We start from the raw sequence: 16,682 nt of genomic DNA, 5'->3' as shown, positions 1-16,682 counted from the left end.
GCTATAGCTTTTAATTGTTTTGTGCTTTCTGAGGTTTTGATTTTGCTTGTCAAAGCCAGTTTCTGCTATCTGTTGTGCTTGTGATATATTTATCTTTTCAAGACTGAATTACACAGGGTTGTGATGTGGGCTTTTAGCTAGAAAATAAATAAAAAGAGATCAAATCAACAGTAAGTCTTTCTTTTCTAGCTAAAAGCCCACATCACAACCCTGTGTAATTCAGTCTTGAAAACTGTGATAAAGCAAGAACAAGGAGCTTGAATGTACAATGTGTGTCAAACCACAAAATGGCACTAGAAGCCAACACTTCTTCAGGTCAACTAAGGTCAGATGTAGAAAGAGCACATCCCACAAAACCAAAAAAAAAACACAAAAAAAACTGTTGAGCTGTAAGCCTGTGCATTGACTCATTACTGTCCCTTTACATCCTGCAGCAGGAATATAATTTATTTTATCTGCATATTATTTTATAAAAATGAGAAACAAAAGAATCAACAAATATATGCAATACGCTTTTGAATCCTATGGATCCACTCTACTGAGTGAAACAAAAAGTCAAATGGTGATTGGTTAAAAACAAAAAGTAAATATGCAGAGCATTTGTACTTTACAGCCTTTCCTCACACCAGACAGTACAAAATAAAAAGCAAGATGAAGAGTCTTGTGTATTTTGCAGTTGTTCTGTCAATATGTCACATCAGTCTCTCTGTAAGCCCAGGTATGCAACTCTTCTTTGTATATATAAACTAGTTAACCCATTTCATGTAATTTTGTGGTCATCTGCACTACTCTTTATTTAAGGACTAACAAGTACTGTTCTGGGGAGTTACCAAAAATAGTATTTACAACTGTGTATACTAAGCTACAAATATTATTTACCCTCTCCTATTTGCGCTGAGCTCACTGATTCATTTTCTTTCACTGTAATTTTGAAAATTGTAAACAATGAGATTATTCTGTCTGAGTCTGACTGCTACAATCTACATCTAACCTGTTTCTGTACACATCATGTCAGTTTTGAAAAGAGAATGTTTAAATAAACTCCCTTGGTGGAAATTGACAAAAGCAAAGTGGCTCACACATTTCTGGCTTTTTTATTATCATCATTATAAGAGGGAGTAGGTGTTTGGAATTGAGGTGGGTTAAACATTGGTCATGTTTTATTACCCCTGAAGAAACCTTTTCACACAGAAACTCTCCAGATTTCAGCTATTAAGTAAGATTTTACTCAGATGAATCTAATTTGCAGTTGATGTTATCATCATGATGCAGGTCATGGAGCAAACTTCACAAATGCTCTGTAGTATTACGCCAAACATGATTGCTGCAAACCCATTCATCTAAAGAGGGCAGGGAGGAAATGAGAATCGTTTTTTTTTTTCAATGAGAGAGTGTGCATGAGAACCTGATGAGAATTTTTAGTCCATATATATTGGGGGGAAATTTTGATTTACTGTGGCACAGTTCATTTTTGGAGGTGGATGGTTTTTCAGTTTATTCAGGCATGAACAATAAAGACAAAAACAAAAACATTATGGACTACTGGCTCCAACTTCTCCCCTACAGGATAAGATTAGAAAAGGCAAGTGAACATGAAATATCACACAACTTTTAATATTGTAATTAATGCCAAAGGGAAACAGAAAGTAATTGATTACTAAATCAAAAAGGTAAGCTTCTTCTAATCTTTCCTAACCCAAGTAAAAACTTGAAGAGGGACTTTATTAAATCTGTAGAAGATATGAAAAAGCTGAAATAAACAGAAGTAGTTGGTGAATATGACTACCCTTTAATTTGAATGGTGTTTCTAGCTGTAAGTACGTGGAAGCACTCAGCTGTGAAAAAGTGCAATGTTTTTAGCAGAATGTTTCAGAAATTATGGGATGTTCCCCATTCGGTACCAAGATGATCACAAAAAGCTGAATATTTCATAAGCCATAGAAGATGTCAGTACCAATGCTGACACACTAATAACTATACAGTATTTTGTAACTGGTACTTACTTGCTTCCTGAATTAGCCATAAAATATTGGTACCAATGTTATTTCCTTCTTTGCAGTAATTAAGGAAAATTCAAAAGTTCTGTGTGAGTTACCAAATTCAAAAAGTAATAAAATTCAGGATGGGTAGATCCTTTCTATTCCATGTTCATCCTGATAAATACATAAACATCGTATTTGAACTGACCTAACAAGGCTTCAGTTCACATTTATTGCAAAATGGATCTTAGCATGTCTATCTACGCTCAAATATCACAACCTACAAACTGTTTTTTATGACAGTACAACTGTAACAGAGAGGAACTCTCTAGAGTTCCCATTAACTTCAGTTTCGATTGACAGAGTTATCATTAGGACAATACATGTCCAAAGGTCAATAATGAGCACCCACTCCCATCGTAGTTTATATCCCTCAGTCACTCCAGGAAAGACAGCACAAAGACAGGCAGCAAAATGAAGAATCTTCTGCTTTTTTTTTTGTCAGCACTTCACACCAGCAACTCACAAAGACAAGGTATGGCTGTATTTTTTTTTTCTTTTTTTCTTAAAATGAAAGTTAATTTAAAGATAATTAGGAATACATGTTGGAGAGTTGAAGCTAGCTTTCTATAATCTAGACCAGCACATGGGCGTAGGTGTTTCTGTAAGAGTATGGAACTGGTTTCTGAATTCAGTCTGATTTACGTTGTTCGCTTGAGCTGAATGAGCTAATTTCAACGACACTGTAATCTCCGAGGTACGACTTCACCTTGAGTTATTTTGGTGCGACTTGGGTGTTATTTTTCCTGAGGCAAGGGACGACTGAAACTGTAGACATGGACTAACAGGACAAAACAAGTCAGTTCAGCAAAAGTCTGTTGATTTTACAGGTAAAAACTAAACATTACCCTTTAAACAGCTATTACTACATTATCATTGTACCTTTGTGTCATGTTAATGTTATGACTTGAAGCTCAAATTATAGTATTTTATGATTGTTTATTTTGCTGAAAATGTATATATGTATATATATATATATATTTTTTTTTCTCCTGCTTGTGTTAAGCTGACCAGATGTTTTCTACCGCTGTAATTCAAAACCTTTACACACAACTCACCTTAGTTCTGCACCTGTATCTAAGCTGAGCTGAAACGAACCTGTATCTTCACTTAAAGATACAGGTTAGAGTTAGAACCCAAATTGTCTTCGTTTTCCAGAATTTAAGCATTGATTTTCATTTTGTTAAAGTAAGAGTGTCAATTACATAGGTGATCTGCCCATATTAAGCTTACTTTTGTTAAAAAGAACTGCTTGAAACACACTTCTTTTCTGTGAAGCCCATAAAGAGCAACATGGCTGAAAAATATATGACACCTTTTATTGCTGCTGTAAAACAGGGAGTGGATCTCTGGTGATCATGCTAGTTAAACATTAGTTATAGATTTACAGAAAGGTCTTGTTTAAGCATGCATTATTCTGAATAAAAAAGAGAACTTGGCTGTTTTGAAAATAAAAATATCTTAAACTTATCTTTTTGTCATTCAACAGAATTCTGCAAACTGCCCCAGGATCCAGGTCAAGGCACAACTTTCACGTTTTCTGTGTATTACAAACCTGAAGAAGACAAGTGCTTGCCATTCTTCTACCAAGGCGAGGGAGGAAACGCCAACCGTTTCCGAAGTGAAAGACAGTGCTTGAGAAACTGTTCATTCAACTTTGAGAAGTTGTACCCAACGGACGGTGAGAAGATTTTTTGTTTGATAAGCAAAATAAAAATTACTTGATTAAAAAGTTCATTTTATTTTCACCACTACTCAGCTGTATGAGTCATGGCAAATATAACTGCTGAACATCCTTCATGCCGTTGGTGGACTTTGGAGTTAGAACTCAATGATAACCGTTTAATGGCCTAAAGAAACATGACAAAACAACTAAGCCTTTTTGAATGAGAAAGACAAAAGAAATGCCCCTCAACTATATTCCACATAGGATAACATATTTTTTTCTGTTAACAGAAAGGATTTAGGGAGTGTTTTAAATGTAATGCCAGGAGGCCACTGTTCTCTACAATTTGTAGCAATTATGCGCCACCAAGTGGTGAAAATCTAAGACAGACAGACAGACAGACTGATTATCTTGAAATTAATTGTATCTTCTGTTAACAGCAACTGAAGCTTGTCACTTTAAATATGCACCTGGAGGGTGTAATAGTAACCGCCTCAGATACTACTACGACTCCGTTCATGACAAATGCAAAACGTTCTTTTGGACTGGATGCTTTGGAAATGGAAACAGATTCTTTGACTTAGACAGCTGCAATAGTACCTGCGTTGGCATTCATGGTGAGCTAATAACTATCTCAAGTTGTGTATTTGTTTTTTTTTGTTGTTTTTTTAACAACATGTTAATGTTGATCTATCTGGTTCTTAGATGAAGGGGATGAGCCTGAGGAGGATGAACCGGACACTCCTATTAGTAAGTGCAGACGGGGACAAATGTCTTCAGTGACTGAATAAATGCTTGTTTGCCTTTATTGAAATTCTCATTGGTTGCCAAGTTGGAGTTTCTACCAATATTTTCAGTAATTTACAATTTAAACATTAGCTTAACAGCTGCCTTTTCCAACAGCCATCATCTTTGCGGTTCTGCTTTCCATTGTCATTTTTGCTGTCCTGTTAACTGTGATTCTCCTCATAGTGAAGTCAAAGTAAGTCTGCTTTTTGTTCTTCTCTTTCATATTCTGTCAAGTGTTTTAACTCAACAGTATGTGTTTTAATTGTACTTTTTCTGACAAAAAGAAGAGCATACTTGAGAATTGAAAGTAAAATAATACCTATTTTCAAATATTTTTTTTACAAAACAAATCTGAAAAGTTAGGTGTGATTTTCTAAAACTCTCTTTGCAGCAAATTGCCCAAAGAAGTCCTCATGATTAGTCAATGTGAATCCACTTGAGTTTATTTAACATAAGTATAAACACACCTTCTTGACCTGTAAAGATGAAGAAGCACACCTCATGTTGCGGGAAAACAAAATTGCACATTCCCCCCCGACTTAGCATCTCCACTTTGATGCATAGTGGTGGCAGTATCATGGTGTGAAAATATATTTGTTAGGGAAAAGGCACATGTTTAGACCTGATGGGGAGAAGCATGGATTTAAATATACACCAATCCTGCAAAAAACTTGAGATGGAAGTGGAGGTCTACTGTGCAGTAAGGGGAAAACCTTAATACATGGTACAGCCATAGAACATGAATGGCCTAAATCTGAGAATCTGCAGCTATAATTGAAAATTCGTCTGCATGGGCACTGTCTAATTTTGACTGAGCTTCAGCTATTTTGCATAGAGGACTGGGTAAATATATTAATCTCTGCAGAAAGGATTGATTCAGGACGCTTATTCAAAGGGGGTTGGATATGCATACCATGCTTTTTTCACATTTATATATATAAATCTAATAAATAAAACATCACAAGTCATTTTCCTTCCTTTTCACAATTATGTGCTTCTGATACTAATTTAGAAAATTCTTACAAAATATATTAACATTTGTCGTATGAAAACATTTGAAAAAGTCACTTTTTTTCATGTATTTCATCATTTATTGCACTTTTGTAGGAAAAAACACCAAAAGAAGAAAGCCAAGGAGCCCCAGACCGACGCACCACTTCAGGGGAGTGGGATAGAAATGACATAGGAAGGCTCCTTTTCTCCAAAAAACAGCATCTTTTTCACCTGGTTGCCATTAAGAACTAAGTTTTGTGTCCTAAAACCAAATGCATATTTTTTCTGTCCCAGAGAACTACACTCTAAAGCAGATTTTTTTAAAAATTAGAATTGTTTAATTTCGGTTACATGCTAAGAGATTTTTTTTTTTTTTACTTTTCATAGATTTAACCAATGTATTCAACTTTTGAAGCTAGAGATTTAAAATGCAATCACATTAAAATATTTGTAAGTTTAAAATGACAAGTAAATAATCAGAAATAAGGTACATATTCAAAAACTCATGTTCTTAGAAACCTCACTTTTTAAGATATCTTGGGGTTTTTTTTGTCTACAATAAAGCCCTTTTTTCAGTTAACAACTGTTGAAACAGAAATAAAAGCAACCCTATAGATAAGGACAACATTCTCTTCAAATATTTCATTTTGTGCATATGTTGGCAGGTGTTTGGATATAAAATGCATTGTGATTTTGCAGAATGTGCCGTATGTTCTACCAAATGTCTGGATGAAAACCCAGCTTAGCTCTCCATTTCGAAGTCTATAGCTGTGAACATTCAACAAATGTCATTATTATTTTTGTTCAAATCAATATTCCGTCTTATTTACCGAAATCCATTCTGCATATTTTTTGGTGCTTTATATACTGTTTACATTGCAGTAGGGCTTAATAAGGTGAAGTTTTAATCTTCAATAAATTTTGTTTTTATGTTTGTGTTTTTATCAGTTTCTTCAGCATTATTGTTGAAAATCTTCTTTTGTGACTATTAAAATACAAAGCAACAAAGTTCTGCAACACACTAACTAGCCATGACATGACCATCAGGAAGGTACATGGTATTATGAATCATTTTGGTGTAATGTTCTGAATTGTTCATTCTAAAATTGGAAACTTGCTTAGACAGTTTTTCATCACTCAATCTAGTTTATTATGAACACTTCCAAACTTTATGTTGATCAGGGGGAGCAGATTCAGGAATAAAATAGCTTTTTAGGATAAAAACTACTTCATTAGGGTTGAGGTTGTACTAGAGCTGTAGAACATAACAGAAACTTAATTGACTCAGTTTATAACATCGGGTTTTGACTCACCAGCTTTTAGGCTGCTGGAGCCATATGGCCTTCAACAGTCAGAATTGAAACCAAATATTTACGAATAAAAAGATACATACATTTTTTTTCTCACTGTTTGAACTTAAATCAAACCAAATGTCTATTGTTTTAGGTCCGTTACCAAAATTATTTTTATTTGTTAAATGTCTGAAAAACTTAGCAAGAACATTTTTAAGAAATGTTTTGTGCCACTTTCTTTGGATTCAGACGTTTACATACATTTGGTTAGTGTCAGGGATATTTGTCTTTTTAACTATATCATTTGGATCAAATCTTTCCAGCTTCCTTCCAGAAACCCTCTGATAGGTCAGTTTTTGAGTTTAGCTTTGATTGGTTGTTTCTGACCCAGGAGCGCTGTATTTCTGCAGACCACTGGAGGGACCCAGAGGAGGTTGATTTTTTTTCGTTATTGCTCTCTGCTGTGGCATAGTGGCAGTTTTAAAAAATATGTAAAAAAAAAAACAAAAAACAACACATTTTATATAAGTTACTTGTGACATTAAATGACATATTTATCTGCTGCTTTTCAGGACCATTAAAAACGCATTACCATCAAATCAGTTATTCCCCATTCATGCACACATTCACATTCTGATGATGGTAAGCTACTGGATTGTAGCCACAACTCTGGGGTAGTGTGACAAAAGCAAGGCTTTATTGTGCTATTTCTAACCACTACTACCTAGTGTAACTTTGAGGAGTGTTTCGACAAATAAGAACATAAGTTAGAAAAAAATCACTATGGGTTTTCAAAAACATTTTAAAAAAGGGAGCGAAGGTTCGATTATATGTCACAACTGGCTGCCATATGTTGTTGGAAAGGAAGTTTTTACAAAAACTAGCTAAATTTAATTTAAATATAGAACTTGCACAGGTAAGAAATCATGCATTAAAAAGAAATAGTGCTACCTCATATACGATTAGACTGCCTACACACCCATTTCTATCTTTTAAGCACAAAGACGGAAGCGCTAAAGTGTTTTTCTCTGAGGCTTTTCATCTTTGTGACGAAAACGAGCGAGAGCCGGTGGAATGTACGTCACTTCCTTGAGTTATATCCATTTGTTTGTGGCCAGCAGTTACCTACTGCGTGAACACCAAAGATATCGTTACTGTTTTACCTTACAATATGTGTGGGTGGAAACTGCCGAGGGTTGATTTTATTTGAACTCTTAGTCTGAAAAGTGAAAGCTCTTTTAGTTACCTAACGCGTTGGCGTTAGCGAAGACAGGAAAACGTGTACTCGCTAGCTGCTTTAGGTTAATTGGCTAACTATTGTTAGCTGGCCGGATACCATTGGTATTGTTGAGGGTTTTTTGTAGAGTCCTTGTCCTGGTACTGCTCGTGTTGTTCTGTCCATAGAGTTGAGAAGCTGATGGAGTGCCCTCATCTCAGCTCTAACGTAAGCTGTGCCACCGACTCCCCCAGGTTCCCTAACGGTACACCGTCCTCCTGGTGCTGTAATGGTAAGAGCGGCATTTGTCTCAGTTCCGTTTATAAAACTAAAGTGAAGGTAGTTCAATTGGAGCAGTCTGGGGTACTTTATGATTTTTTTTTAACCTTATCCCCAAGTCAAACTTCTCATGAAATCGTTTATGTGTCAGTTTGCTAGCCACGCTGTAGCTACAAGTAAACAGCCACAAGGGCAAATCACAGTTGTTATAGTAATAGTAAAAAAAAATGGTTCAATGGAACGCACCGTTTTGCTTCATTATGTTATGTTTTATGTTTAGTTTGCAGGTCGAATAAAAGTCCATGGATTTGCCTTACCTGTCTGATGGTTCACTGTGGGCGGTAAGTAGCTGATTTTTGCTATTGACAAGACACCACAACTAAACTATCATTTAGTTTTCTCTTGTGATACTAATAATAATGCATTTTTTATTAAGCTCTTTACATTTGAAACGAATCTGGTATATAAAAGAGGAAACAATAATAAAGCAAAAATAGATTACAGGACATAGGTCAAACTGTCTAATCAAGGAAGGCCTGTCTACAGTGGAAGGACAGTTTGACATAATTATCTTTAACTTGCTCAAGTTAAGGTAGATATAAGTTTATCAGGTAAGTGAGGTTTTTTTTAACCAGGTAGGTCTTGAATATGTTATGGACTTGAAGCTACCTAGTTAAAAACTGTTTAAATTAGGCCTGTATTTGACATTAACCAATTCTTGTCATTTGTTCCAATAAGATTTAGTATTTAGACAAAATGGAAGTATTGATTAAAAATATTTAATACTGTTAAGTTTTACTATTATGAAAAAAAACTTGTCAGCCTTGGATAGTTCTAACCATTGCATTATTTATTCACAACTACATAAATTTGGACTTTTCTGCTTAGTCTGCTGGATAATGGATGGATACATCACTTTTTTTCCCCCAACATTGTTCAGATACAGCCTGGATGTAATGTGTCTACATTCTTTATACATTGGGGCCATGATTTATACAAAATTTGGAAACATGTCCCACTCAACTTATTTACTATGAAGTGTAGAACAGGAAAACATGAGACATGTATTCTGTGATTACATATAGTTGAATTATTAAACTTCAATTAAAAATTATGCATTTTTGGATAGAGAGCATAGTCCTTAATTTGCATTGTCTGATTGCATAATTAAACAGAATAATCATGGGTTGTAAAAGTCAAGATATCTTGAAAATCAGAATTCCTGATTCTTTTTTTTTTATTCTTAATATATTTTTTCTGGTAATTATTGATGTTTTTACTTTATTAAATTACCAATTCTTATATAGATATGTCAATGGGCATGCCAAGAAACACTTTGAAGAGAACCAAGGCCCCAGCATTTGTCAAAGGAAGGGGGAAAAACAGGAGAAAGATAAAACCTATCATTCTGTCTGCATGGACTGCAGCAACTTCAGTGTATTTTGGTGAGTTTTCCCAAGAACAAATGCAGCTTCGCTACATCTCTTTAAAACTCAAACATTTAACTTTCCTTTTTTTATGGATGCACTTGAGCTTTAATGTGTGACACTGCAGAGATTTCTTAGAGATTGTTGTTTTAAATGTGTGTATTGTAACTGTTTATTTATATGTAGTTACAGATGTGATGACTTTGTTGTCAATGACACCAAACATGGGCATACACAGAAGGTGAGAGAACATCTCCAGAGTTTAGAAAAGTAAGTAAAAATATTCACTAATAGAGCCTTATAATGCATTTGATTGATTATTTATTCTGTCATCTCTGCAGTTCCTAAAATATTTGACCAAAACAATTTACCTCATAGATTATGTAAAATTTTAATGGCATTTGACTTTAAAACAATTTCTCAGATATATTGTAAATTAAAAACAAAACCTCATCCTTTTTCAGTTCATTGCTTTTGGGGGACAGACAGAGGAAGAGGAAACTTCTAGAAAGCTCATCTGCAGATGGAAAGCTGTTAAAAGACAATGTAAGTATTATTCCACTTTAAGAATAATCTAGAATGGCTTTCCATAAGATTTGACAGATTTAATCCTCAGCTTCCCCTCTTTCAGGACGGAGTGGCTGTGGGTGCCACTGGTCTTCGAAACTTGGGCAACACATGCTTCATGAACGCCATCCTGCAGTCACTCAGGTAAGGCTTTGCTCTGAGGGACGTGGGTGGCCCACTGGATTTGCAGCACAAAATCAGCAGTTCTTCCCCAGAGGAGCCAGGGCCCCATGACCAGTCAGCATTTATTAATACAGTCTGTTGCACATTGGAGGATATTACAGAGGCTGCCTAGAAACAAGAAGCAGTCAAGGCCAGGTTTCTCTACTTAAACGTTTTTGCATCATGCAGCAGGATTATCCAATAGTATCAAAACATGTTATATAAAAATAATATTTGATATTTATTTTGTAATATTTGAATTTTTTTTTTTTTAGTAAACTCCTGTTTATATTCCGTAGCATTCCCCTTCAACTTAATTGAGAATTAGTGAGATGAATAAAATTCTCCAGCTCTGATTCTATTGCATCTTACTATGTGTCTGCAGACTAAAGTTGAAGCTGGGATTCCTGGCATATTTTTTGGATGTCGTCTGCTTCCACATGTCACATCAGTTTCTGTTTTGACAAAATGTTCTTCCTTTGACAGCAACATCGAGCAGTTCAGCTGTTATTTCAAGGAGCTGCCTGCTGTTGCCCTGCGCAGCGGTAAGACGGCAGGAAGGAGGATGTACCACACCCGCAGCCAAGGGAACAACAGTGTGTAAGGTCCTCTTCTGCAGGAAGGAGAATTCATGGCCATAAATCTCCCATTCATTTCGAAGTATCATATTGTAGCCAAATTATTTGTTGTCAGTCATGTAAAAACAATCATGAGGTATTTTGAGGAGCACAAAAATAAATCTCACAGGGGAATATGTCAGATTATCTGAAGTAAGCTTTAAGAAGAAGAGTATTAGATTTAGTGTTATTGTTCAAGATTATGCAGCGCTGTAAAACAGTTGTTTTCTGTTAAACAGTTCCTTGGTGGAGGAGTTCAGGAAAACTCTTTGTTCCCTATGGCAAGGAAGCCAGACCGCCTTTAGTCCAGACTCCTTATTTTATACCATATGGAAAATCATGCCCAGTTTCAGGTAAAAAAAAAAATTTTGCTAATTAATTTGTTTCTTCATTTGCAATGAGTGTTTATACACAGCTGTAATAGAAGACCGTGTGTGTTTACACAGGGGCTATCAGCAGCAGGACGCTCATGAATTCATGCGCTACCTGTTAGACCACCTCCACAGGGAGCTCCAGTACAGCCGCAACGGGGCGTCTTACCCTGTCTCGCCTCAGGACGGAGTCAGACTCTCCACCACAGACAGTAAATGCTGCATGTGAGTCTGTTTGAGTTTAGTTTTTGTTTTTTTCTTTATGTTTGTGGTGCTGAAAGTATGAGATTCTCAAGGTATTGCCTGATCATGAGTAAAAACCATGGTATAAAAATAAACACAATGTGATCTAATTATGTTTACTGAAAATAGAAATGCATATATATCTTCTGCAAACATATGAAAACATAGTTATAATTATTATGCCAGCATTTTTGTTGGCATCTCTTCAAAAAGGACTTTACTGTTTAAACCTCGATGTATCTTAGTACTGAAAAGTGTCTCATACGTTGTGCAGTAAAATTCCTAACTGCAAAGCTGCAGCTTTCACACAGTCATGTTTTTAGCACCCATTAAATGGTCTTGAATTTTTTATTTTTTTATTACTTTGATTATTGTTTTTTTATGATCAATTTTATAGCTATTTAGATCATTCGTTGGGTCATAATTGTTGCTTGTAATATGCATCTAAATATGTTAAAAAGACTCATTTGTAAAATCTGGCCTGCTTTATTTTTTCCCCAAATACGACTGTATCCGTTTTATTAACTACTTTCAATGTCTTCCTGTCTGGTTCTGTGTAGAAATGGGACTTCCAGTGTTGTCACGTCTGTTTTCGGTGGTATACTTCAGAACGAAGTTAACTGCCTGATATGTGGAACAGAATCTCGAAAGTTTGATCCATTTCTTGGTAAGTCGAGCTTTTTTTCACCTCCAAATTCTTTTTTTCTTTTTTTTCTTTTTTTGAAAAGAACAAATAATACTATTGTCTATGTTTTTGTTTCTTCATATGGCGTCAATGAAGGCATGATAAAACTTTTATCCATCCAACTAAGTATTCTTTTCTTTACCATTCTTGTTGCTTCAGACCTTTCTTTGGACATTCCTAGTCAGTTTAGACAAAAGAGGAGTAAGGACCAGGAGCCAGGGCCTATATGCACTTTACGTGGTAAGTCTATTACTGTTGAAGATAACCAATTTGTTGGCCATTCTTTTTTATGTTATCTTTAAAACAGGTTCGTATTTGTTTAATTTGTTGTAGACTGCTTGCGTAGCTTCACTGACCTGGAAGAACTTGATGAAACAGAACTATATTATTGTCACAAGTGTAAAAAACGACAGAAATCAACCAAGAAGTTCTGGATCCAGAAGCTGCCAAAGGTGTGAGGGAGACATATTTATTTATGACTTAATGACTGTTTTATTTACTTTATGCTTGTTCTTTGAGGCTTAAGAGGCATAAAAAGTTTTGTTTTGGTTTGTAATTGTAGGTCTTGTGCCTGCACCTCAAACGGTTCCACTGGACTGCCTTTCTGAGAAACAAGGTGGACACTTACGTGGAGTTTCCACTGAAGGGCCTGGACATGAGGGGCTTTTTACTTGAGGTGAGCTGGAAACATCTTAATTGCCATTATTATTTAAAGTAGTTTTATATCATTTTAATATCCGGAAAGTTGTTTTTTTTTCTTTTTTTTACTAAGAAATAAAAAAATACAAGCTAGTGTAACCCCTTAGGTCTAGTGAAAGAAACATTTGTTGCTGCAACATACAGACATTTAGGAACAATTTCATGCTCCCAACTTTGTAGGAACAGTCTGAGAATATCCCCTTCCTGGTGCCTGGTTGTGTACCTGGTGCATCTGTTGTGCACCAGAACACAATAGACACACATGCATGAGTGAGCTTGATATAGAAGAATGAGATTCCTGACCTCAGCTTGATAAAACAGCAACTCTTAGTTCCAATTCTAGCAAATACTATGAGCAAGACTTTCTCATCCAACATCAATGTCTGACCTCATAAATGCACTGTTGGAAGAATGTTAAAAAATGTCAATGAAACACACTTCCTAAACAATATGGAAACCTTCCCAGAAGAGCTGAATGTTGGATCTCACTCAAGTTTTGTTTTTGATGGTAGATGAGTGAATACTGTAGAGTCGTTAAGTAAAAAGTTACATTTGTGAGTAAATTTGGTGTTTCAGCTCTTAACAGTTTAATTCATGAGGAAAAGCTCATGAAAGTCTCTTCCTTTTCAGCTCCCCCTACATCAGGGTAACAGTCGGCTGACTCTACCTGTTACAAATTTAAGCCTGTAATTGCATACATTGCATCCTGTTTTTATATTTGCAAAATCCCTCAGTCTTTGTTTCAAGTTGTAAGAACCAAACATGCTTCCTCTAGTTTAGATTGTAAACTATAAATTATTCCATTAGTCGTTCGGCAACAGCATTCTGTTGCAAACCTTTGCATGTAATGGGATCTTGTGCACAACAAACCTGAAGCGTAAAAGCAACTCTTAAGATGTGATTTTGCAAACATGACATGAAAAAATGACATTTCCATGATTGAAATCTTTTCGTTTCCCTCTGCAGCCAGAGAACACGTTACCAGGGAGTTGTTTGTATGACCTTGCTGCTGTCGTGGTGCACCATGGATCTGGGTGAGTCAAGGTCTTGCATCATTCAGGCTTTACTGCCGTGGTTTATGCAAGTCATTTTGTTTAAGATATCTATGGAAAAAAGTATAATGATATTCATTGTTTCTGGCCTTATGTCTACTTACAATGTACTCATTTCAAAAGTATTTGTAGAACATTTATGTTGCAGCAGCCTAATAACCTTGACAGGTTGCAGTGCTTTTCAGCTGGTCTTTAAAAGTGAATCATCTGGACGAAAGCCTCATTTAACCAAAGATTTCTATCACTGAATTACAGAGCAACAAGTTTTATGGACAGCTGCAGTTTAAAACAGAAAAGGCATTAGAGTCCTTGAAAGTACATTCAGATAATTGTTGCTATGCCAGATATGGCCACTAAGTGGCAGTGTTGTGCCACTGCTGTACGTTCAGGTTGACTGTGTTCCTGTGTGCTCCACCAGCAATAGATGAATCTGTAAAAATTCAGACGGTAAAACGTGATTGTGTGTGATCACAGGGTTGGATCAGGGCATTATACAGCATATGGCAGCCACGAGGGCCACTGGTACCACTTCAACGACAGCACAGTGACTCTGACCAATGAGGACACAGTGAAGAAAGCCAAGGCCTACATCCTCTTTTACGTTGAGAGGACTGTTCAAGAGGCTTTAGACACTGACAGCACTGCCACAACTCAGCCCGGCGTGGACACGGCAGCCACGGACTGCGCTTCGACAGAAACGGTTTCTCAGGACGAGGTTGCGGCAGACACACAGACGTGTTTGGCGGACGGTGCAGCCACACAAGCAAACATCCCGGATGAGAAAACTGAAGAAGACGCGAGCATAAACATGGCTCCATTAAAAGAGGCGAAGATGGCGTTGCAGGAGGCTGCAGCAGACAGAGATACCTCAGAGGAAGCTCTCCAAACTGCCGCACCCTGATTCAGTCACAATTCACTGCCTCACATTAGCTTTCCTTCATTTTGGTTTCACCTCAGATGTGTCACAGTTCTTGATTTATTATTATTGTAGTTTATTTTCCTATTCATTTTATGTGTTTCTTGAGTTGTTTGAAATAATCATGTTTGACTTGCTGCTCTTTTTTTTTGTATTTTTGTTTTTTGCTTCTTTTTTTTGTTGTAATTTTGTCAGACATTTGTGTATGTAATAGATTCCAAAGGTTATTGTTTATAATAATGAAGTACAGCTGGAGACTTGGGAAACCTCAGGTGATCCAAAGGCCAGTACATGGAGACTGTATCACCACAGAGTCATTGTGAATATATTACTGTTCTGTTATTTTCTTTAAATTTCAATTTTTAGTTTTTTATTTTCCAACATTTTAAAATGTGTAGTTCTGTTTTCCAGTTTTTAGTGGATATTTAGTGTTTATACTGCAATGGCTTTGAATTTCAAAGACATTGTATTTCCTTTTTTGCCACCAAACAAAAACGATATGATCATTTTGTTTTGTCTGTGTTGGTGGTGGATTATCTTTTAACGTTTGTATGCATCAGCTATTGCTGCCATGACTGAATGCAATGAAAACTTTTCATTCATACGATATGTTGTGATGTTTTTCCTTATATCTGAACTCTATTTCTGTTCTCATATAAATGTGCACGTTAAAGACAGATATTCAAATACATTTTATGAGCATCTTAATTGGAAAATTATTCAAAAGTTGATGTATTTCAGTAACTCAAAAATTGTGTATAGCTTTATTACACACAGTGATATATACTCAATTTACTACTTTTGGTGATAATTAAAACTTACAGTTCATTGTTCTTTGATAATTAGAATATAAAAAACCAATAGAAAAGGCTCACTATTGCAGATATTCATTTTCCTTTCAAGGCTGCTGTTTTCACTGTTGACTGTGTATCTTGTCTTGCTACACGTTTTCCTTCCACTAAACTTTCCATTAATATGCTTGGATCCAAATTCAGAAATACCTTATTTATCCCAAAGTGAAATTAAATAACTCATTAATTAGGATTATTCAAAAAGTTATTGTGACTGTTGGCAGGAAAGCTCTCCTGTAGTGGTCTGCGTTAGTTAATTTGAAGAAGCCTCTGACTGAAGTTGCTGTTTTCCCAAACCGGACTCATGAAGAGAATGGTGAGAGTTGTCCATAATTTCCTTGATTTTATGAAGACGATCCAGTTCTGTGAGCAGTAAGCTTATTTAACAACGTGGCTTGAGGACCGGGTGAAAGTTAATCACTGATGGACACCTGTCAACTCAGCCATTGTTTTCATGATTATTTTTTGTTGACCTCATGTAATATTCTAATCAAGTGAGAAACTGAATTTTGCATTATCATTAGTTATCAGCCATAATCATCAAAATGAACAAAAAAAATCATTTACATGTGAGAACTGAGTTTCACTTTTTAAATCCAGTGACTGAAATGAGTTAACATTTTAATGGTATTCTAATTAGACATGTTATATTCTGTATCCTACCACTGACTATTGTTAAAGGCGTATTTTGTTTTGTTGTTTTAAGCAGTAAAACATGCAATTATTGGTTTTAAATCCAATTTTATACTATTCAAAACTTGAATGATAGCAACACCTTACCATTCATTGTGAATTCTGTATTTGTCTCATTAACAAAT

General features: G+C 35.7%; 2 protein-coding genes across 2 annotated transcripts; both read left to right on the top strand.

Annotated features, from left to right (window-relative positions):
* The first annotated feature begins 2,453 nt into the window (after positions 1-2,453).
* On the top strand, positions 2,454-6,421 carry LOC108166355 (kunitz-type serine protease inhibitor bitisilin-3). The gene is made up of 6 exons (XM_017305193.2): positions 2,454-2,514; positions 3,529-3,720; positions 4,146-4,322; positions 4,411-4,455; positions 4,609-4,687; positions 5,602-6,421. Exons 1-6 carry the CDS (start codon positions 2,454-2,456, stop codon positions 5,678-5,680), a joined length of 633 nt encoding a protein of 210 aa, XP_017160682.1. The 3' UTR covers positions 5,681-6,421.
* A 1,413-nt stretch (positions 6,422-7,834) lies between these two features.
* usp3 (ubiquitin specific peptidase 3) lies at positions 7,835-15,620 on the top strand. Its single transcript, XM_008412246.3, has 15 exons — positions 7,835-8,287; positions 8,555-8,615; positions 9,582-9,719; positions 9,888-9,971; positions 10,166-10,247; positions 10,333-10,412; positions 10,917-11,030; positions 11,287-11,400; positions 11,494-11,643; positions 12,222-12,328; positions 12,506-12,586; positions 12,680-12,798; positions 12,909-13,022; positions 14,012-14,079; positions 14,572-15,620. Exons 1-15 carry the CDS (start codon positions 8,197-8,199, stop codon positions 14,996-14,998), a joined length of 1,830 nt encoding a protein of 609 aa, XP_008410468.1. The 5' UTR covers positions 7,835-8,196; the 3' UTR covers positions 14,999-15,620.
* The last annotated feature ends 1,062 nt before the right edge of the window (positions 15,621-16,682 follow it).

The sequence above is a fragment of the Poecilia reticulata genome, chromosome 6, assembly GCF_904066995.2.
Source record: "Poecilia reticulata chromosome 6, P_reticulata-male-v2, whole genome shotgun sequence".
Taxonomy (NCBI): domain Eukaryota; kingdom Metazoa; phylum Chordata; class Actinopteri; order Cyprinodontiformes; family Poeciliidae; genus Poecilia; species Poecilia reticulata.
Note: the sequence above shows the minus strand (reverse complement) of the source record. Positions and strands in the feature narration are given on the sequence as shown.